Source organism: Ochotona curzoniae, unplaced genomic scaffold (genome assembly GCF_017591425.1).
Source record: "Ochotona curzoniae isolate NIBS_2020 unplaced genomic scaffold, NIBS_Ocur_1.0 scaffold_4701, whole genome shotgun sequence".
In the NCBI taxonomy this organism is placed as follows: domain Eukaryota; kingdom Metazoa; phylum Chordata; class Mammalia; order Lagomorpha; family Ochotonidae; genus Ochotona; species Ochotona curzoniae.
The window spans coordinates 47331901-47356024 of NW_024467122.1; the positions used below are offsets into that span (position 1 = coordinate 47331901).

The window sequence follows — 24124 nt, forward strand, 5'->3', positions numbered from 1 at the left end:
AAAACCTAGAGCTTTGTTCTAATTTCTCCTTGTTTACCTTTCCCTGCTACTCAGCCCCTGTGGACATCATCTCCTCGGAAAAGCTATGGTTGAGTGCGAGTCCATGCACACCTGCACACTTACTGCTGCTCGAGGTCATGCCTGAGGTTTCACAAAAGCAGGCTTTCCCTGAACTCCGCTGATCTGGCCAGCAAGCTCTGGTATGTGCAGGTATTGTTCTTCCTCCCTCACTTTATCATCACCAGCACCTTCACTCTCAATTGCCTTCCCAGGCCACGTCTTTTTCAAAGGACACCTGTTAGGCTGAAGGAGCCATGAGTCTAGGGCCTCCCAGACCTGTCACAGCAGGCTGGATCCTTCACTTCCTGCAGAAGAAATTCAGACCCACACCCCGCTCCCCCCGAAAAGTTTCAGAACCAGCAAGGCTTTGGCTTCACCTGCGAGGCTAAGGATTTTATCATGGGAGGGAGAGGGGAAATAAACAGGGTTGTCTCATTCTGTGCCTCATACACAGCTGCCAGCACATCTGCCCCATCCACGCCAGTGACTGTTGTAAAAGGACAACCCTGTAACCAGCCAAGACTTTGCTACCTTCCCCACATGGTGTGTTTTTTCCTCTCTTCCACCTATCAGCACTAGAAGACACCTGATCACCCAAGCAAACGACAGGAAAGGCCTACCTAGGCTGAGAGGTCAAAACAAGTCATATTTGCATAACAATCTTCATTATGAGAACAGAGAACATAATGGAAAGAGAACTCATAATGGGTAAAATGTGGGGCTCTAGTGGGTGAATGTTTTTCTTTCTAATGAAGAGGACTTAAGTCTACTGTTTACCCTTTGGAGAGTTTCAGGGCAAGATTTAATGTTCCATTTATTTTTTTTAAAAAAAAAAACTTATTTGAAAGGTGGAGTTATTAAGAGTATTAAGACTCCCAAGAGTATGTCCAGACTTCTCCAGAAGTAAATGGAGCTATTAAACCTGAGTTTTCTAAGACAACCTGAGTACCTTAAAAAGAAACAACAAACCAAACAATCTCCCTCCCCTCCCACAAAACCCCAAACCAATCCCAAGGTCTTCCTTCACGCCTCCTGCACCAAGACAGCCAGGGACAAAGCACAGAACGCACGAGGCTCAGACCTCTCCAGGAATGTCAACCAAGTCAGCCACGTTTGACCAGGCTCATTCATTCCCTGTCCTGGAGTAGGTCTAGGAGCGTTACATGAGCTCATCAGCAGTGAGGCCTTGAAGCTGCTTTTAGGACTAGATCCAAAGGCCATAATAGGTAAGTAGGTGATTGGGTGCCAAAACGCCAGCCCCCTTGGTGGGGCTTGGTCACTTGCAATTAAAAGGCACACTCAGAAGCACATCAGAAAATCTGGCGCATGTCAGACTGCCCTAACTCATTGGGGAAATTTCCTATATTATGTTCTTATAAAAAGAATTGTGTCAGACACAGAGGCCCAGGCACACTCTCCTGTGCCTTGTGCAGCCACCTTCTTCGTGGCATGTTTTAATACATTTTTCATGAAGTCCAGTTTATTAAATATATATCACTTATGGTTATTCTTAAATATCTGCTCTAAGCTTATAAAATCCTGTAAATATTTTTCTAGAGGCCCTCTTGTTCTAATTTTATATTTAGCTTAAAGTCATTTCGGCTTGCTAGGTAACTTGATGCATCTCAAGTTATTTTTTGCATATGTTGTGTGTACAGGCCACAGTTCATTTTGGCTGTTTTTGCATGGATGTAATTTATCCCATCGTCATTATTTACTCACAGCACATTCCTTTCTCCACTGACTTGATGTCATGCCTTTGTTGAAGATCAATTACAGATTTTAGTTTATGAATAAATTGATTATGAATACATCTGTTCCATTGACTGTTTATCTGTCCCATGTGTGTGCAACCTAATCTTACTAATTCAACTTTATAGCAACTCTTGAAAATAATTAATGCAGAATTTACAACTTCATTTTTTTCACATTAGCCATGGCTGTTCTGATCCCTTTCAGTTCCTTGTACCTTAGTTATATCACCTGAAACTTCCAACTGTTTACTATTCCTCAGTCTTCTCTAAGAGACCAACCTGCCCTGCCTCCACTGATCCTGATTTCCTTCTCAGTGACCAACATGGTGCCAAGCACATTCAGTGACTTTTCTCTTTTGGTACATCTTATTTTTCAGCTCTAGAATTTCCATTTGGTTCCCTTTGTTGTTTCCATTCCTCTGTGTGGTTACCCATCTGTTCATCTTACGTTAAATCCTCCCGCATATTCATAATAGCTACTTTAAATTCTCTACTAATTCTAACATTAGTTCTCTACTAATTCTAACATTTAGTTCATCATTCTAACTAATTCTAACATTTAGTTCATCTCTGAGTTTATTTCTATGAGCTTGTTTCTTCTGGTCGTAGGGCTCATTTTCCTGCCTTTTTATATATATGCTGGGCATGGTGGATGTTACATTAATAATTCAGATTATGTTCTTTTTTAGTAGCATTTAACTTAGGGGAATGTTAGACTAAGCTTATCCAGACTTGGGTTTGGGCAGTTCCATCATGTAAGGATAAGAGGAGCTCTTAATCTAAGGCTAAAGCAGCCCACCTCCCAGGAGGCGGACCTGCACCTGAATGCTCCTACTGAGCCACCACACCTTTTGGATGATTGGAACTTCAGGATTTCCCAGTCTAGAGGACTCCGTTTGACTCAAGACTTGAGAAACCATGCAGCGTCATGAAGTCTCCACCGTAGTCACATGTGGTTTAGTCTCTGGTACTCCCTTCTCTCCTATACACTACTGCCCAAATCCATCCACCCTAGAAGCCACAGACACACACTGCTTCCTCTGCAGGGAGAGATGCTACTCCCTGGGGCCTCGTTCCCAGCACCACAGTTAGTAAAGTGCCCCCAGCAGAAAATTAAAGTTTTGAATTCATTGCATCTTCTTCTGTCCATAACCTCAAGTCAATCCTATTGTTCCAAACCCGAAAATGGTTGCTGCACATATTTGCCCAGTTTTACATCTTCTGATGAAATCCCACTTTTCTTATGCAGCCAATCTAACTGGTATCTCTATCCACTAACTCCATATTATGATTTTGAATTTTATAGAGAGGTGCATTATTGATCTGAGGGAGTGTTATATTAATATTTTTAAGTATCTGTTGGAATGAAATTATTTCACATAAGTTCTAACATTCTAGTAAGTAAGGCTTCGTAGCAATCAGGGAAAGTAGGTGTAATTTTTGTGTTGATGAGAATTGTGTTTTAGAAGCCTTAAGAAGCTTACTACAGATCCAAGTTACTGTGTGCCAGAACTGGAACCACCTCTCAGCATGCCTCCCTCGACACAGCAAGTCTACTTCTGTTAGTGAAATCTCCAATTATTTCAGCTTTTGGAGAAGACACGTGACACGACTGGCTCGTGTTGAATTTAACAACCTATGAAAATTGCTTGGTGTTTCTCATAAGAGCTACCCTTGATCCAGTTTCCCCTCATCCAGGATGCGCAGCAAGCAATATTTTTAAACGTAAGTGTATGATTTCATCCTTAACTTCCTGTCTGGGTTCTTTGCCTGAAGTAAAAATTCAGGAAGATCAATCATGTCAATCTAATTTACTATTATTCCCATCAGTGTCTTAACTGATGTGTTTTGAGAACAGAACTCTGCTAAGGCATTGTGCATGCAAAGTAGCAGTGGGCCAAAAGCTGAAGCCCTCAAGGCAGGTGTCATTCTTAAGCTCTGGTATGGAAGTTGCTAGGCCAAGTCTTCGCCAGCAGAAGACACAGACCAGCATCGGGTGTCTGAGATGAGGAGTTGTGAGAAGTGATACTGCAGTGAGAAGGTAAGTGGGCAGGGACAGAGCCTAAGGCAGCACGCGTTGCTAAGGTCCTCCTCCTCTCTCTGGGCGTGCCAGGGTCCACCTGAGGACCTGTGGCTGGGTCAGCGATTAGACAGTAAACAAAAAACTTACATGAGAATTAAGCATGGTTCCCAAAGAAATAAAAGCTGCTGGGACAGGCACAGAATTGTTCCTCTATGACCTTCTCACTTTCAACAACTTATGTCTCTCCTTGTTACACATCGTCCCATGTTCAAACCCTGGTTCATGCTACAGTGGGCACAACACCTAGCCAATACACGGACTGTGTTTAAACCTGATGAGAATATCCACTGCCACTGTAGGCAGCCATACCTACAAACCATGCCTGCCCATTTTCCTATCGATATGGATATGTTCATGTAAGCCAGCTCTGGGTCTATTTATCTGCATGTTATATAGCCTATGAGTGTCTGCCCATCTAACAGTTACTTTGAAAAATGTATTTGAGGGGCTGGAATGGTGGTTCAATAAGCAAATCCTCCTCTTGTAGCACCAGCATCTCACATGGGCCCTGATTCACGTCTCAGAGGTTCTAGTTCCAATCCAGCTTCCTGCTTAGTCTGGGAAAGCACAAAAATGGCCCAAGGTCTTGGACCCCTAACCTATGTGGGAAACTCAGGAGAAGCTCCTGGATTTCAGTTCCAGCCAGTTTGGGGAGCAAACCTGCAGTTGGAAGATCTCCTTTTGGCTCCCCTTCTGTCTTTCAAATAAACACATATTTTAAAAAATAAGAAAATAATTATTAATATTTATTTGAAAGGCAGAATTACAGAGGGAATAAGCAAAAGGCAGAAACACTCAGATCTTCCATCTGCTCGTTCTCTCTCCAAATGGCTGCAACAACTAGGGCTGGGCCAGACAGAAGCCAGGAGCTTCTTCAAGGTCTGCCACATGGGTACTGGGGCTCAAGCAATTGGGCCAGTTTTGTTCTTTCCCAGACCATTAGCAGAAAGCTGGATCAGAAGTGGAGCAGCTGGAATTTGGATTGGTGCCTATATGAGACGCTGGTGTAGCGAAGAGTGGCCATTACACCAGCCTCTGAGTGTTGGCCTGTGTAACAGTCTGCCTGTACCCACCCCCTTCTTCTCAGGCTTTCCCATCATGGTGTGCACCAACTTCCACCCACTGGCAAGTTCTTGAGAGGTCCTTGCTGGCCTTTCCTGTGTGTGAGGCAGGATAGATGTGCCAGGGAATTGCTGTCCACTAGAAGCAGAGACATGAGTCAATGACAAACAGGACAGAGTGCGGGACCTGCTTGCGTCCTTTGGGTGAGCTCTGCAGAGTCCCCAGCTGGAATTCCCAGAGTAGTCACCCCTTGACAGTGTGCCCTTAGGAAGCTGTCTCCCCAACATCCTAGGAGCAGCTTTCCTGGCCTCAGCATCTCTTTCCGGAGAAAGCTGAACTGGGAGAGCTTTATTGTTTCTCAAACTCAGAACAACCTTGCTGTTACTAACCATTTTGTGCTTGAGAATGCTGCAGCAATTTGCCTAAGGCCGACATTTGACAAAGGGCAGAGTCTGGATAAGAATTTGAAACTCCCCCATTTAACCAACCTCCTGGGCCTCTCGCTGTGCCCTGTGCACTGCCTGGCTTAGACTAGGCTAGGCCAAGGCTACAACACCTCCCTGATGAGAAGTAGCTGTGTGTGGGGAGTGGGGTGAGGAGGAAAGGGTACCCCCCTCACTGAACTCCTCCTTCACTACGACTTCTACTGCTGACAGTAGGACTGAAGATTAACAGTTTGTGTGTGTGTGTGTGCGCGCGCGCATTCACACACCCACAAACCCAACACCTCAGTGTTGAGCGTGGAATGTGCTGAATGTGACCTGAGGTGTCAGCAACAGGACAGAGAGAAGTTATTTCAATGCTGGGCCACTAAAGTACGCCATTTTCATTCTTCACTTGCCCTCCTCTTCAAAACAGACATGACCATTGTTCACTCTCCCAAAATATTAAGCAATCAATTCCTTTGAACTTCTTATAACTTTCATCTTTCCTAGGTTTTATGTTGTTTTACTATAAGGAATATAGTAAGTATATATGCCACAGTAAACAAACACCACAAGGGACCCACCCGGGTGCTCACCCAGTGCTAACAATGATCCCAACATGGCCGACTCAGATCCATGTATATCACGCTGTCCCCACATTCTTATCCATCTCCTTGAAAAACACAAGGCCAAGAGAGAGCCAGAGAGATCTAGTCACTGCTACACAACCACAAGTGTCCCCAAAACCAGGCATGGGGCAGCCTGAGGCCAGGAGCAAGGACTCCCTTGATGTCTCCCACATGGGTGGTGGAGACTCAAGTTCTTGGGGTATCATCCGCTGCCTCCCAGACGCATTAGCAGAAAGCCAGAAGCAAGAGGAGACAGGACTCAACCCCGGGTTCTGCTGTACGGGATGCAGGGATCCTAAACCGCAGCTGAACCTGTACAGCCACAGTGCCCGCCCCACCCTCTCCCATTGTACTTTTAGAGCAAATCTCACGCATGACATTTCACCAGTAACTATCTCAGTAGATTTTTTAAAAAAATAAGAAACGAACTACTCCACCCTTAGCATGTTTAAGACCAAGCATGATTCCTAAACAATACTCAGCATCCAAGTTCCCAAATATATAAATTTACATAATGAAATCTAATTACAAGACATGTTTATGTGTACACACACATGCACAATATTTAAAGCAAGATTCCACAGAGGAGCGAGCTGAAGTGTCTCTTAAGCAGGCGGTCTCCTGTTCTTTTTCTGGTTGCTATTTACAGGGTGCACTGTCTCAGCTAACTGAAACCAAGTCCATCTCAGGTAGACACTGACAGCTGTTGACGATGACCGACGGGACCCTGAGCCACTGGGTTCCAAGGGACAGGGGCGGCACTGCAGATAAGGGTGGAGAGCACTTTCTGGGCCAGTAAGAACAACCCCTAGGAAGCTGGGAGGATCCCACATCTGACCTGCCTCAGCATTTCCTTGGAGTTAATCCGTAATCTGAAGTGCTAAAGAAATGAGTGGAGGAAGGAAGGGCACAGGAATACTCCCTAGGCACTCGGAATTAAACAAGTGCATGAACAATTAACCCAAATGATTAACTGCTCATCTGACTTAGGAATGCTCCAAAGGCTGTAATGTGACCCGAGGTGCCAGCAACAGGACGGAGTGCACTCCTCTGATAGTTCTGGGGGCACTTCTTGGCTTCCTGAATGTTCTGTTTCTTACCTAAAATGAAGCTGTTCGCAAATCTCAAAGGCAAGTCACAGATGACACTTCAAATGCATCAGTAAAGGTGGAGACAGACACAATTCCCTCTGGTCTTCCACCAGGAAGTGTACATCTCTGGGCTAAGAGTGTACCACTCCTAATTCTCTGTTGCTTCAGCCTCACTGCTTTGCCACCCTGTACACCCCGTTCTCTGCTCCACTAGAATATCACCATCCTCGCCTTACCTCTACCCCCACCCGTTGGTCTATTTGAATTCATCTCTGGGGTCCATCCCAACCATTCTGCATCAGGGCAGCAAATCCTGCTTGAAGATGACAGTAAGGACCTCAGCAAAGTGCCCCAGGACTTCAGGTCACACTGGGAAAAAAGAACCAATTGAGTTAGACAACACGGCACCTCCCCTGTCTGTCAGGCAGATGCAGCAGCACATGGCTGCAGATCCCCGGAGCAGGCCCAATGCCTGGGAGGTCCACATCTCACACCCAGTGCCTGGCGTTGAGTCCTGATCCTGCTCCTGACTCCAACTTCCTGCTGGTGCACATTCCGGCAGGCGGCAAGGAAAGGTTCGAGCACCACCCATCCAGGAGAGCCCAGTGGAGTTCTGGTCCCCAGGCTTTGGCCTGGCCCAGTGCCAGCTGCTGCTGCCTGGAGGGAGCCAGGAAGAGGGAGATTTCTCTGGTCTCTCTGTCCTTGAAATAGAATCAATAAATGTGCATGTAGGCACTGAAAAATCAGGACTCCCTTTGAAAGAGTTTTTCTTTGCTTCTAAAAGTAAAGCTTCTCTTTAGGGGGAAAAAATCTCACCTTCACTATACATGGTGTAAATTCATACCCAGAATTTTAAGGTAGCACAAGTAGTTTTTTTGTTTTTCAGTTATTACAACTCTAACCAATCATGGCTAGTGCAGTTAGTGTGTAGCACTAAAAGGATTGAGTACTCCAGTTGCCCTTAACTCCTAATTAGCATGACTTCAGTTGCCAAGCAACCTTCCCTTTAAGGTCTGACATTTGAAGGAGTTAACACCAGAATTATTTTTGAAAAATCCTTCTTAGGAGGGAATAGCAACCTTGTGTACTAGCATACCTCTGCAAATACGCATGCTGATGGCAACAGTGTTTGAGATGTGCATTATGGAAAGCAAAGAGTTGTTTACAGTGGCTCTGTCAGAAAGTTAATGCACCCTTGGTACATGGAAGTACCCGCAGAAGAGAACAGAGGAAGAAATCACCCAGAACGGTGCCTGGGCACCGCTGGCTCTGGGTGGCAGAATCTTAGACTGGAATTGGGTTTTTTTTTCTATTATTTTCTATAGTCAACATAAATAATTTTAAGTTATTAAAATTCTAAAAACATGAGCTGACAGATGTTTGTGCATACAAGAACTTATAAAGGGAATTAAATGAGAATATGTACATAAATACTCATATAAGTCCTGGGTTGTTCATGGTAAACACTCAAAAGGTCAGCTCTCACCGAATATTCTAAAAATCTATGTAAATAGTCACCTTCCTCCTATGCCTATTTTATCACAATGGAACAATTCTACGTAAGAATAACAGAAGTAGTTGATTGTCAACAATTTAGAAAGAAAAAGTTTAAATCTTGATTTTAAAGTCTTTACCTTGAGGATATGGACTCAGACAGATCAAAGACACTTTTCGTAAATACACAGGTCATAAGCAGGAACACATACTGGCACCCATATGGACTCTGGCACTTTAGGTGAGGATTCAGCCATTGAGCCATTACATTGGGCCTTAAATAAGTATGTCTTTAAGAAAACAAAACCATTTAAACAATATCATACCTAAGGTAAAGGAGACTAGAATTTATAAAGTGATCTGAGTACTGTGATTTTAAGCAATTGGCAATCTCAGAAAAGTGGAACCTGGGGACTGGTGTAACAGTGTAGCACACTAACCATTCTCCTGCTAGTGCTGGCATCCCACAAGGATGCTGGTTCTAGTCCTGGCTGCTCCATCTCCAATCCAGTTCCCTCCTTATGGCCTAGGAAGGCAGAAGGGATGGCCCCACACCTTGGGACCCTGCATCACTGTGGAAGATAGGAGGAAACTCCTGGCTCCCAGCTTCTGATCAGCTCAGCTCCGGCCATTGCAGCTATCTAAGAAGTGAACAAGCAGATGGAAGAATCTCCCTCTCTCTCTGTGAAGTTAGCCTTTCAAATAAAAAAAATTAATAAATCTAAAAAAAATTTTCAAGAGTTTAGAATTAATGAAAAGGTAAATTACATAATTACATAAAAATGTAAAATGTCTACTTATTACAATGTAAAATACATGCATAAAAATGGAATCAAGACTAGGGTAAAAGATGCCACTAGTACATAATATTCAGAGTTATTTTAAATATTTCATCTTTCATGAACCTCTATAATAAAAGCATCATGTAGCAAGTAATACACAGGCAAACAACATGAAAAACTTAAAGATTAGACATTGAGTTAATCCAGAAACTTAGGAAAGATTCCAACAAAATCTGGGTTACACAGGAGGGTATGTCCCGAAAGTTCATAGAAAGAAATGAAAATAAAAGTCCATTTTGATGCAAAAAAATTGAAATCCATGCAGTTTCTTCATAATTAAAAATTCCCATAAACTTTCTGGACTCCTCATCATGAGTAGCGCCTGCTTGCAGAAAAGGGAAATGATGGTGTCAGACACCCAGAGAGCACCAGTGAACCAAACAGGGCCAGCTGGTCAGAGGCAAGGGGCAGTTTTCTGAAAATTCCGAGTTTGCATTCAAACAAAACTACTCAGAGTGACAACTTCAATTCCAGAAGAAGAATCTGTTTTCTTTTTAAATTCTACTGTCCTTTCCTAAAGGAAACTCGGCTTTCCTGATACTGCATCTCCCTATCTCCAAGGTACATTGTTCCTCTTCTTTGAAGAACACACGAAGAGCCTCATTTTAAAAGATACATAGATGAAACAATGATGGTCCAACTGTGACTGTGCCCTTGCTCAAGGATGAAAAGTAAACTTCCCGGTTGTTAGGTTTCACTCCTACCTCAACACCTTGCTTATGTCAGCATGCCTTGTACCTGCCACACGTGGTGTGCTGGCACAATGGGCTCCCTGGGGTGGGAGTCAAGAAGAAACCTTCCCATGTCATTGACTCCCCTGGCACAAACACACCCAATGCAGGACTTCCCTGAATATGCAGCTGAGAACAGACACATGGCAGCCTGGCTTCCATCCACTCTAGGCCGAGCAGACAGAACCTCCCAGCCAGGCAACACAGTGTGTTACTGTATCAGAAAGTGATGACTTTTGAGTATTTCTTATTTTAACCTAATTATAAATCTATATTTAACTTTTGAAGACTTATTTGAAAGTCAGATACATAAGAAGAAATAGATTGAGCTTCCATCTGTTGATTTATACTACAAATGGCCACAAATGTCCAGTGCTAGGCCCCACCAAAGCCAAGAGCTTCTTCCAGGTCCCATACATGGGGAACAGGGACTCAAACAACTGGGTCATTTTCCACTGATCTTCCCAGGCCATTAGCAGGAAGCTGGACTGTAAGTGGAGCAACTGGGATATGAATCAGCCACCACGTGGGATGCCAGACTTGCAGGATGTAGCTTTACCTGTGGTGTCACAGTGAGGGCTCGATTAGCTATTTTATTTTTTGATGATGGTTATGTTTAAAACTAGCTTGCACAATGAGTGAAAATTCAACAACATATTCTTGTGAGTTCATGTAAGCCAGTTTCAATACTGCCTGGGGATAATGAAAATTCCGTTTTTACATTTTTCTACTAAAAAACACAAATAAGACACGCATCCTCATTATCCCCATCTTTCATGTTTTCAGCACTCCAGTTGTTTTTTTTTTTTTTTGGTAATCTTTACATTGTTGATTAGGGTAAAAGATTACAAGGGCTGAAGGGAATATTGAGGAGAAGCCCCACCCAGTCTCCCACCCACACCAGGTCCCGGATGTAGGGCATGCTCCGAGATCCTTGCTTAAGTGGTCCCGGTAGTTCACCAGTTATGCATTGCTGCCAATCTCACCACTCCAGACACGATGAGGCTGTTGAATAATCTACTGATTGACATAGTCCATCATAGAGTCTCCCTTTGTCCAGTGTTTCGCTGCCAACATACAGTTGTGTTGGTTAACTGACCTGTTCTATCTTCCGTCTTTTGTTGGTTAAGGTTCTGAGTCCGCCATTTCGGTTGAGGGGATCCCCAAAGAAACTTTGAGGTGTTCCCAGACCGGATTCCTATATATACTAGCAAGTACAGGACCTGGCACAGTCCATCTCCCCGATCAGCTGGTGGTTACAATTGCTGGGTGGGTTCTGTCTTCAGCCCTGACTTTCACTGGAACCAAAGGGTATTACAGTCCATCCTGGTTCTGCTCATCACATATTCGGCCATCACACAAACCAGTGGGAGCTGCAGCCCAGTCAGAGAGACCCCCCAGTCACCCCCATCAGGCTCGCCCCTGCCCTGATTTGCCAATATGTGTGTGTAGCAGACTACACATCCTATTTGGCTCTCATAAGTGTCAAAGGGTATTGGAGCTTAGTTCCCTCCAACCAGCTCAACTGTGCAGCCCTCACGGATGTTGTTGAGAGCCTCTCTGGCTAGTCACCCCAGCCCCTGTCCTAGTTATTCTGTGCCCTCCCATTGGAGTGGTAACCCAAGAGGGAGGAGCCCACTATTTCCCTCCCAGGTCATTCTCACTCCTGGACCATGCGCTCTCCAGGTGACCTTGTGGTTGGACTTGAAAGTGTCAGCCCCTAGTGCCAGCTTCTGCCTCGGTTAAGCCCTGACAGCTCTCACCCACCCCAGTTTTGTTAGCACCAGTAGGAATATTCTGCCCATCCTGGCTCTTCCCTGATTCAGTCCACGTGAGGTGCACAGGTGCTGCAGCCCTGCCTAGTCTGGTCTATCCCCATCCCAGCCCATGCTCTCCAGTGGGAGTAACTATTCAGCAAGGGAACCACCCCTTATTCCTCTTTCGGCCCTTCCCCTCCCTTCCTGATTCTCATGTGTGCTGGTTGGGTGCTGCGGTCTCATCTGGCATAGGCAGCCTCACCTTGGTATTCTGTGTTGTGCACTGCTTTCACAGTGGCTGAACCTGGCTCGACCCACACTCTGCTTGGGCGCTTAGATTGCCAGTGGATGACGTGAACTGATTCAGCCTGGTCCGCCCCAACCCATGCCAAATGTATGCCAGTGGGACTGTTTCCACAACCTCTTCTGGGCTGTTTCAGCACTCCAGTTTTACAACTTACTCTCACGGCTGGTTTACACAATAAACAAGGAAAACCCAGCAGAAGTGGTTGCGAACTTCTTTACTGCCGGGGCTTCTTTCTCAATGGATCTGGCTGGATTACTTTCTCTAAGGCAGAGGTGAGGAACCTCTTTTCTTGCTAAGGCCATTTGAGTATTCGCATCATTTGTGGGTCATACAAAATTACCAGCTTAAAAATTAGCCTGCTGGGGGCAGGCACTGTAGTGTAGCAGGTAAAACTGCCACATGTAGCCACAATAGCATCCCATATGGGCACTGGTTCAACTCCCAGATGTTCCTTTCTTTTTTTTCCCAAAGATTTGTTTATTTTTATTGCAAAGTCAGATATACATACAAGAGACAGAGAGGAAGATTGAGGAAGATCTTCCATTCACTGATTCACTCCAAGTGGAAGGAATGGCCAGAGTGGAGCTGATCTGAAGCCGGGAGCCTCTTCCGGGTCTCCCATGCGGATGCAGGGTCCCAAGGCTTTGGACTGGCCTCGACTGCTTTCCCAGGCCACAAGTAGGGAGCTGGATGGGAGACAGGGCCACCGGGATTAGAGCCAGTGCCCATATGGGATCCTGGTGCATGCAAGGTGATGACTTCAGCTGCTAGGCTACTGCGCCAGGCCCTATTAAAGTTGCAGCAAACCCATTAGGTAACACCAATTCCCTCCATGGGACCAAGAACAGCCATTCCTGGGAGCTGCTAAGGCCTGATGTCACCGGGTGGAGCACCTTGACAGCTAGCCTGTCCAAATGAACTCTGGTGGCCACGACTCACCGTGACAGGGGTCTCCAGTTTCTGCACGTAGGGCTAGCTGTCAGCAGCGCGTCAGACACAGGCTTCCTCCTGACACCACTTGACTTTGATCCTTAGAGGATTTTTCAATATTTTAAATATTTATTTTACTTGGAAAGTCAGAGAGAGAGAGACAGAGACAGAGATCTTCTATCCACTGGTTCACTCCCCACATGACCGCAACAGCCAGAGCTGGACCAATCTGAAGCCAGGAGCTTCTTCCCCATCTTCCATGTGGATGTAGGGGCCATCCTTCACTGCTTTCCCAGCCCCATCAACAGGTCAGCGCAGCCAAGCCAGCAAGTCAGTTACACCACTGCATGAGCCCCAGAGTTGCCTGATCTTATAGCTAGATGCCCACTGCTGCCACGGCCCTTGACTTTGGTCGTGTGCTCCAGCTGCCTCTGGACATGTTGCTTACTTATAAAGGCTCAAGGCTGCTGAGTGATGAGAAAGACCCAGCTATCCCTTTGCCACACAAGGAACTATGGTCCCAACAAACAGGTGTAGTGTTTCACACTTAACTGATTCTAACATTCAACTGTTCCATGACGGGGAGAACACAGGTACTGACTTGGGGGAGTTTGAGCTTCGGGTGCCTGTGGTAGCATTAGTGCAACACACTAATCTGTGAACTTAAGCTTTGCACAGAGAGAATTTCAGACAGATACCTGGAGCAGATATGAGTTAAATAAGTATTTCCTACAATGAAAGGGATTCAATGTGTAATCTGAGCAGATCCAGCCTGCCTACAGAGTGTTGGGTCCAGGAGGCAGGCCGGTCCAGGATGGCAAGCAGACCTCTTCTGAGCACAGGGGGACACAGCTGAGCTTGCGCCAGCTCAGGTTGCAGTGACTGCTAGGGGCAGGGCCAGGAGAACCCGAGTAGCATGGGCCCTGTGCAGACAGGGGGCTTGAGCTAAGATGTTTCAATTCTCACAGGCTTGGTTTATTTCCCTCTCTGTTCAGGGCAGATAATAACACCTGACCTATCTATTTCAAACTTATCTTACTGAAGAAAATCAACACGTACAAAATTTCAAAAAAAAAAAAAAAGCAATAATCTGTATAAACATAGGCTACTGAGATACCCCTTCCCTTCATCAACAGGCAAGGCAAGGTGCTAGGTCTCCATCTACACCCCACCTGGGGGCAAGGAGGGATGTTGGCAGAGTGGGCTTCCCAGCGCACCTCTCACTGCTTTGCTCTGATGCCATCTGAAATTCTCTGGTGCTCCGGCCAGCTGAGCCAGTAACGTGGACATGGAGAGGGTCTGGGGATGAAGCACCAACAGGAGACCAGTGATGGTGGAAGTCTCTGCAAAGTCCCCCTTTTTTGCTCCTTCACCTCTCCTCATATACTCTCCCCCCACATCCTCATTTAGCAGGATATTGGATACAGATGAGTCCAATTAGTCTAGGTGTTTTTAGCCACAAATCCAGTTCCTGTTCCTGCTCAGCCCAATGAGCACTAATCAACTCCCTGGCCCACAACATTCTGGCTTTGAGCAAGGACCAGAAAAAGGACCTTCTTTCAATGTTTGCGGTCTCCACTTGAGTTCCCAGTGATGGCAGCCCTCTTACGAAGTGAAAAACCCAGAAGATCTCACAGGTTTGCCCTGCCATGAAATAGAAGGTGTGATTCACATGCATCTGACCAGGTTGGGATGATCTACCTCATTAGCTTAGCTGAAGAGTCCACTCTCCAGCAGCAATGTTCTGAGAATGTTGAGCATGACCTCTGATCAAAGCAGAAGGTGGGAGTGGGCTGCTTCATGGTTCAGGTAATGAACTATGACTCAAGGCTCTGAGTTTCTAACCACGGATCTATCTCCTTGCACGTGACATTGGGAGCCTTGCTAGATCTTCTAAAGTACTTGTACCTTGTATGTACAAACTCCAGATCCTGAACAGTACAGTACTCTAACGCCTTACTCTGGGAACAGTGTGGGTGGTAATTACAGGTTAATGATGTTAACAAGACAGCCATCAGTAGAGACTTCTGCAGGTCCATTATGCCTTCAATAGGATTCACTCTTACCTCTGAATGTTAGCTAAATTCAAAACCCACTGTTACCAAAAAGCCTATTGATTATTTTCTTCAAGCCAACCATCCTCTCCAGAACTGCCCAACGTACGGACAATAAAAGCATTGTTTACTGTGTTCAGCAATAACTAGCCTCTTGTGGCTACTGAGCACTTCAAGTATGGCTGGCAAGGCATAGGGATTAACTTTTACACTCAATTTTCATTCACTGGAAGGAATATGAAAGGGGCTGGCACTGTGGCTCAACAGGCTAATCCTCTACCTTGCAACACCAGTATCCCAAATAGAAAGTTTGTGTCCCAGTTACTCTATTTTTGATCCAGTCTCCTGCTGATAACATGGTAAAATAGCAGAGGTATACCCCAACTCCTTGGGCCACTGCATCCACACAGGAGACCCAGAAGAAGCTTCTAGCTCCTGGCTTTGTATTAGCTCAACTCTGGCCATTGTGACTATTTGAGAACTGAACCAGTAGATACAAGACCTCTCTTTCCTCTTGCTGTAAATCAGAATTTCGAGTGAAAATAATTTTTAAAATGTATATGAAAATAGCCAAATGTGGCTGGCTACATGTTGCTATACTGGGCAGTGCAGTTCTAGACAATGCAAACCTCCTAAAGCCTCTACATGGTAAGGTAGAAAAGGCAGCAGAATATGAATTGTTATTCTTTACCTTCAATACATTTATCCCATATTGATGGGAGAAGCTAAAATCAAGTCTGAAGAAAGAAATTACAAGTAGTAATAAAACTTATTATCACCCATATTTCTGCAGCATTTCCCTCTCTTTGATAGATATTAAAATGAGAAGACAGCTAACCTCATTAGCAAAAAGCTAAGCTGATTTTTCTAATCTTTTCTTTCTTCTAAGACTTATTTGGAAGGCAGAGTTACAGAAATGAAAAGAGAAATCTTCAATCCACAGTCTAGTCCCCAAGTGACTAACAGTGCAGGGCCAGGCAAAGTCAGGAGCCTGGAACTCCATCTGAGTCTCCAACATGGGTCGCAGGGCCCCAAGACTTGGGCCACCTTCCATTGCTCTCCCAGGTTCTTTAGTAGGGGGCTGGATTGGAAATAGAGCAGCTGGGACTTGAACTCACATATACAGAATGCTGGTGTCGCAAGAGGGGGTTCAATTTGCTGTGCAATGCAATGCCTATCCCTAACTCGTAGTATTTAAAAGTAACTTTTCTATACAAATCTGAGAAAGAACCAACCAGTTCATCAAGGATCAGAGGGACCCTTTGTCTCTTCATGCGTATCCTCAGATCACCTCTTCAGGATCTCATAGAAACACCAGAGCACACCGGCTGACTCCCAGCCCCGACACTGGCCAGCAGATCAGAGTCAACATGAGAGAAGCAGAGGGTTACAACCACAGAAGAAAGGTGCTGTCTCCCAGTTCCTCTGGACACAGAGCGTCTTTCCCTTTGCTTCTTTCTGGTGAAATCAGCGAGAATTCTGCACTGCCTAACACACAAACCCTGAGACTTTGCCTTCCTGCAGCAGCCCCACGACTGGAGAAAAGTAGCAGTGCTGTTCTCAATCGGGGTCTTTGCATGTGCTGGACCTACTGGAACTCTCCATGGTATAAAGAATTTACTCTTCCTGCTTACCTTCATTAATTACTGCCCTGTCCTCTCTCCCTATATTTTCTCAGGCATTTCTCACGTATTATGATCTTTAATGGTATACACATTGGGTCCTTGATTCCCCTGCTCTAATGGCTAGCACAGTGTCACATGCAATTAAAGGTTTAATCAATGCATCTTGATAATGGATAGAAGACAATTAGAAACAATGAGATTCTTATAGCTTTGGAATTTTTAAAAAAGACATTTATTGGAAAGACAGATTTATAAAGAGGGGAGACAAAGATCTGTCCGCTGGTTCACTCCCCAAATCGCTCTAACAGCTGGGGCCAAATCAATCCAATCAGAAGCCAGGAGCCTCCCCCAGGTCTCCCACATGGGTGCAGGGTCCCAAGAATTTGGACTATCCTCTACTGCCTTCCCAGGCCACAAGCAGAGAGCTGGGTGGGAAGTGGAGCAGCTGGGACACAATCCAGTGCCCATGTGGGATCCCAGTGGATGCGAGGCAAGGATGTACCAAGCTACCACTGGGTCCGGCTTTGGGATTTTTTTTCCCAGTTCAACATATTCCAGACAACTAACACAGCACTGCCCTTGCATGGATTTATCGAAGGGAGCAGATTAGGCTTGGCGATTCTGGGAAAGGGCTTCAGTTAAATATTTCAGAGTGATACCATGATTACTGAAAGGTTAGAGTAACAGCCTTCATACAGCCCTAGCTCTGTATGATCAGAACATGAGGAAGAGAGGTGTGAGAAACACATTTCAGATCCGTGTTGTCTCAAGAGTGAAACAGAAATTAAAAGCTCCTTCTTATGAGCCAGTTGCAGCGCTGTGCAAATGGGCCATAAATATGACTACCAAAAACTGCGGTCAGGAACTTTGCTGTTAATTTAGGTTGCAAAGCAGACACCCACAGAAGACCATGATCAATTAAATGTTCATCACCGCTGGCCTGGCTGTACTGGCCTTCACTGTCTTCTAGCTCATCTACCTGTGTGTGCACGCCTAAACATCGTTTTGGAATAGAAAGTTATTTTATTCTGCTCCCAAATTCATCCTTAACAAAAGATTAATGTTCAAATAGAGAATTAATACTAAGCAAGTAATAAAAAATTCTTCCTCTTTTTATGAAGGACTATACTATTGTAGCAACATGGGGAAAATCTGTCGGGGTGAGAGTTTGGGGAGGGGAAATCCTACTCTATACCAAATTCTAAAGTTTAAAAAAAATAAATTCAATTTTCATGTGGAAAAAAATAAAACCTAGATAATATTTCATTCAACAAAAAATTCTCCCTCTTCACCAAGTTAAACAGTCTGCAACAATCAGAGCATTAAAGCAATGATTCTCAAACAACGTTTCTTGCATCAGCAGCAGAATCACCTAGGAACTTGTTAGAATGTGAATTATTGGGCCCTGCCCAGAACCAATCAAGCAGAAACTTTGGGAGTGGGGCCCAGTGGGGCCCAGTGATCTATATTACAAGAATCAGAATTATTCAATATATTAAAGCATAAAAACTAGGTACTTCTAAGATGTGAAGTCTTTCCCGATTCTAAAATTAAGCACACAGCACATCCAGCATTGAACAATCCCAAGTCCTGAATCTAAGAAATCTAGTATGACTGGGGTCTGGCCAGGCCTCTTGCAGCTTCCAAGCCTGGGGGCCGAGGGACCGGGGGCTGGTGCTTCTGAGCAGAGCTGAAAGTTCACTTGTGTCACTGTGACATGTGGGACTCAAACAGGCGTACATGGGGAGTGGGGCACTGGAAATCCTTAAATACAGATTTCTTTGAAATCCATCCATCGTAATCATTTTTTTTTTAATGGAGAGAAGCATGCATCTAATACTTTCCAATCCTTTTGCAAACAATGGCCAAAAGAAAGACAGGACTGATGAACTTAAAGAGCTCCACACCGTTGCTTTTCGGCTGCACCCTTCCTGGAGAGCACAGGTGCTGGGAGCGCACAGATAATGCACAGGTGTATTTTCCAGCTCCTCCACCTACTAACCACCACACAATACCTTTTAAGTTAGGAACACTCTGACCTGACACAGTCTTCCCCTCTCCCAACACAACTACCCCCCCAGACTGACATCATTGTCAAAATAATGGGAGGACTTTCTCATTTCTGTCTCACAGCAGTGTGTGCTCACATAGTATTGTCTTCAGAAGCTGTAAGAATACAAGGGCAGACAAGCGCTGCAGCACCAGATGCACAGGGTTGTTTTATGATCCTTACTGTCACCATGCAAAACCCCATCCTAAGACAAATGGAAAGGCAAACTCCGCGCAGGAACTTCTCTCACTTTAAGTCGCACCTCTCATCACGACCTATTACACCCACGCAGTCATGTGCCACAGACATTGCCGACTGTCTCCAACAAGCCCAAGGCTCACGAGCTATTTTTAAAGCACTTTTGAAGGAAGAACAAAATACTGTAGCAGTTTTTAGGTAGGTGGGCAATTAGCCAACTCACCAAAAGATTGAATGCAGCTGTCAATGAGCTCGTCCAGGCTGGCTCCTTTGGCTAAGTGTCCCAGAGAAACCATCATTCGGAATTGGGTGATCTGGGCCAGGCTGGGATGGGAAGGCAGAGGGTTGGCAGCTGGCTTGGCCTCTAGTCTTGCTTTAGGGCCAGCTCTGCAGCCATTGGAAGGTTTCCTGAGGAGAAAGAGAAGGCAGTGAGGGCACGCAGAGCAGCCTGGGGCTGGAAAGGCAGGTGGGAGAGGAGAGGGGTGCAGATAAGACAATTATTCCCAGGAGCTGGCTAGAGGAAGACCTACCCCTCCCACTTGGCTAATGCACCAAACAGACTGGTTGGCTGTTAAAGAGACATCTCCCCAGCAAATGACAAGGTGAGATTTCAGGGCTGCGTCTCAGGCTCCTCGCCCTGGCATTAGGATGGCTCCATGGTTCACCAGGAAGAGAGGTAGAGGAGGGAGTATAGTTTGGCAGTCCTTAGCGTCAAATGACCTTTTATTTTAGCTGCCAGATCATTGGCTTAAGATCTTAAGAACTATTTCAATTTGGTCTCATCTTCAGTTAAATTCACTCATCTCAAACAAGCCCAAATCTGCCATGGGAGGCCAGGCAGCACTGGAAGCATCTTCAAGGCCCTTGGGAAAGAAGTCAAAGACTGAAGCCCCACTGGGACTCACTAGGGAGTGAGGTTCAGGTTAACCTGAGGGTGTCTGGACTTTAGTCTTAAAATCTTGGTGGCTTTTCAGATTCAGTTTTTCCTTGGTGATCATATAGCTACAGTGAGTCATTTTATCACTAACCACTATTTTATCCAGTCCTTACTTGGATCCTTAAATAATCACACAAGAAAAAAAAAAAAGCTATGAGAACTCTGAGCCTGAATTAAAAGGAAAAGTTTGGGTCCATCTAGAAATGGCTTAGGAGTCAATGGCTTAGGGCCTTCATCTCTTTCATTTATCTTTTGTTATGCTCTCATTGGCACTAGTCATTTTACAAAATGATTTGTGAAGGCTAAGCATTTCATTTTGGTCTCTATTTTAAAAGTATACACACAGAGCACAAACACATGTCTATATTTCTGAGAGTTTAGCTGAGATGGGTGCTGTTACTGGTAACTTTTCTTTTGAGTGTAGTGTTTTATTCTCTTCTTCCTGCTGTGGCTATTTAATAGTTGACTGCTAAAGAAGGGGGATGGGAGAGAAAGGAAATCTACTCTAACTCCATGTATCAGCTATTCACTGAACAAACAGAAAATGTCATCAATTCATTAGTTTCTAATCAAGACATTGTGATGAGCCAGAAGGAATCACAGTGTTTATGAGAAGGCACTTTGGCAAACTATAAAACATATTCATTATTCATTTTCTGTTGTGATATAAAAGCAACCTGGAAGTTCCTTAATAGCACAGCAAGAGGCCAGACACCAGACACACACAGGTTTTGGAAAACCAGACTCAACAATGGGCCCCTCCACAGGTGACCATTGCCAAGAGGGAGCACCCCAATCCTGGCTTTTGCTTCCCACCTCTCCTGGGGCGCTGGCCTGCAGTGGCCCCTGAGCTCTGCTCCAACCTGGGGTGCTACCAATGGAATCTGACCAACCACCAGTTATTGGGAATCTGTGAGTACAAGGCCTCCTGAACCACCAAGCTGCTAATACAATACTCAAGTTTGTGGCCCTGAGAGATTTCTACCCAAGCTGTGGGACAGCCTCAGAATCAGATCAGCATCGGAGAGCATTAGAGCGGCCACCATGAACCAAGTACCGATGTTACAGCAGACTGTGTGCTGCAAGCTTACACCAGCTCTGAGCCTGCAGCCCACAAAGCTATGATATCCATTTCACGATACTGACATGAACTACAAGAGGCTCAAAGACACAGTCAAGGTTGTACTTCTCTGTGCTAGACTTGGGATTTGTACCCAGTGTCTTTCTGGCTGCATTCATTTACTAAACATTCTGTATGCCTGACACTGGGTACAGCAAGGCTAGACCATGACATGGAGGCTGAACAGCCAGCACCACTGGAGAGCCATGGAAAATCCTTGAATAGCAGAGCTGATCCCAGAAGGTGGACTAAGCCCAGGTTCCTTCTGCAGGTCCCCTAACTGCCACCAGGATGCCAGCAATCTAGGGGACTCTGGTGGTCACTTTCCACACCCCTCACCTCAAGATGGGACAGACCAGGCCTGGAGGGGTCAGCCAAGTGGCCACTGGAAGAGAAGCCAGAAGCAGCATCCCGTGGCCCACATCGTACCCCACGGCAGAGCTTCCTTCCCTCCATGTCAACAGCGCGGCTGCCCAGCCAGCACTGCAGGTTACTCAGCTTGCTGTCTCACCAAGGTCTCCATCCAAAACCCAGCAGAAACGAAGTCACTCCTTGTAGAAGTGTCTCTTTCTCTCAGGTTTTCCTTCTTCCTGGAAGCCAAGGAGGCCACTACACTGAGAGGCTGTACTTACAGGCAGAACTCTTCCTGTGGGGGCTGGGGAGACCGCTGGAGGAAAAAAAATGCATTTTGTCTCTTGGTTGGTGGCAGCCACCCTCAGGGACCCTGACCCTGCCCTGCTTCTAGTTGTGTTTCCTGGTATAACCCACTTGGGTTTAGAAGACAATTCTCAGAAAGAGATGCCTTTTTTTTTTTTTTTAAACCAGAGCTGGGAGAGGCAAGGGTGTAGCTGGGTAGAAAGGATGAACTAGAAGCAGACATTTAGGGCTGGGAAAGAGTTGCAGGTTTGGAAGTACGGTGGCCAAGGAGGCTCAGCTGGCTCAGGCACAATCAACGGAGAGGAAAAATAAAACTAAAGACCAAACCGCGGCCCAAGAAGTCTAGGAAGACAGGCATTATTCACCCCCTACATAGACCAGGATAAACTGTGCAGTCTGCTTCCCTTGTAACAGTTCTTCAAATCGTTGTCTCTTTCAAAATGCTTTAACAGGTGGAACTGGGGGTGTTTTAACAACCCATAGGAGGAAAGGCCTCTAAGTCTGCAAAGGCATGTTTACAAGGGATAGGACCCAAAGCCTTCCTGGCACGGCTCCTTGTGAACTAAAAGAAACTCTTCCCTCCCAGAAACACATTCACCTGAAAATGTCTCTCGAGTCTCAAGGCAGCCAAGCTCCATGGGGTTTGCTTACAGTTAAACCCGGACTGTGGGGAGAGCCTCTCTCCACGCACAGGTGTCTACGGAGCGAGCCCCACTCCAGGCTGAGCCTGGAAAAGTAAGGGAGAACTAGATCTTCCACCGCCATCTCTGCAGTGCAGGTGACTTCCATCAGCATCTAATGAGGATTCCTTCCAGACTCGGCCTCTCCACCCCTATCGGTGTAAATCAGACTCAGCCTTGTGCAGAGCACAGGGTAGGCCCTCTGGCTGTGCCACGGGGGTAAGGGCCAGGGAAGCTGGGCACAGAAGGCTCGCACCCAGCTTCCTGCCTGCAGCGGGTATGGCTGTGCAGGCTGGGCACGGCGGCAACACACCAGTCTGCGGGGCCCAGTGTTTAGTGAACCACTCACCCAGCCATTCGCCGAGGCCAGGCAGGGTTCAGCTCCTTGCCTGCTTCTGGTCCCCTGGGGATAAACTCAAAGTTGCCTGTCCCTCTGCCCCACCTGTTCGTCCTGCCAAGAGCCCTTTCCCTCACCGGCACTCTTCCTTCCTCTGGATCTGAAGATCCTCCGTAAACATCTCCCTAGATGCATAATGGGGGAGGAGAAGAGCGCGGGTTTCCACCCAGAAGGTTCTATGGTTCGCTGACCTACGGATCTGGAACCGACTCCGGCAAAGGCGTTCAAGTGGTGCCACCTGCGCGCGCGCGCTCGCCGCAAACCCGGTCAGGCGTCTGGGCAGGGCTGCCGGGGGAGCGCCAGAGGGCGCTGCAGGGGCTCAGCGCGCTCGCAGCAGCAGGTGCGGGAGGCGCGGAAAGTCCGCGAGTGGGAGCCCTAGGTGCATGGCGGGCGGGTCCTGGGGAGGTAGCGGGTGGGCGCGAGTGAAGGGCTCAAGTCACGCCAAGCGAACTCTGCCGCGAAGCCCTCACAGTCCCAGCGGTCCCCACCACCAAGCCCTCGAGCGCGTTTGCCTCGCGCGCTCTCCTCGCCCAACTTTTAACCAAGATCCGATTCCCGCAGACAACCTCCCCAACCCCCGGCCCTATCCTCCAGTCTGGAGTACCATCGCCTGCAGCCCTCACCCCCACCCCACCATCAGGCCATCAAAGAGAGGATCCCAGGGGCGGCCTGCGCAGTGGCCCGTAACCCAAGCAAGGAGCTTGGCACTCCGAGGGCGGCCGTTGCCGCCGAGTACTCACCGCGGAGCCTCTCTCGCCTTGCCCAGAGTGCCCATGGCCGCGACCGGCCTTCCGGGAGCTGGTCACCTGGCACGGCGACTCGCGGCACATCGGGCCTCTCCCGCGGGCCCTCGCCGCCCCCCGGCCGCCGCTCACTGAGCCGGGCGAGCCGGAGTGAGGCGCACCCGCAGGCACAAACTTTGTGCGAGCGCGCCCCCTCCGCGCGCGCACGCTCCCTGGCTGGGTGCACCACCTGACGCTGCGGCTGGGGGAAGCGCCGAGTGCCCTGCAGCTCCTCGCAGGCACCTTAACTCCCTGAACTCCGCAGCGCCCTCAGCTGCACCTCCTGCATTCTCTCCTCCCCCACTGCCTGCCGCCGACCTCTCCCTGCCAGAGGGTGGAGGCCAACCCGAGCCTGAGAGCGGGGAACCTCTCCTTATCCCATCAAGCCGGTGCTTGGTTGAGCAGCTGTGAGCCGGGCTGCCTCCACCTGGGCCGAGAGCTCGGGGGGCCTCACCTCGG

At 46.9% G+C, this 24124-nt stretch overlaps 1 protein-coding gene across 4 annotated transcripts in view; it reads right to left on the reverse strand.

The window, feature by feature from the left end:
- The window catches only part of RASGRP1 (RAS guanyl releasing protein 1), a 76996-nt gene extending 53205 nt beyond the window's left edge, over nt 1–23791 (reverse strand). The window contains exons 1-2 of one of the 4 annotated variants that reach the window (XM_040968504.1): nt 23624–23791; nt 19316–19500 (exon numbers count right to left, since the gene is read on the reverse strand). In XM_040968504.1, the coding sequence (XP_040824438.1) occupies nt 19316–19500; nt 23624–23658 (220 nt within the window). In that variant the 5' untranslated portion in view covers nt 23659–23791. The remainder of the gene's footprint in view (nt 1–19315; nt 19501–23623) is intronic. The other 3 variants (XM_040968503.1, XM_040968502.1, XM_040968501.1) reach the window with 3 other exon arrangements.
- Between the last annotated feature and the right edge of the window lie 333 nt (nt 23792–24124).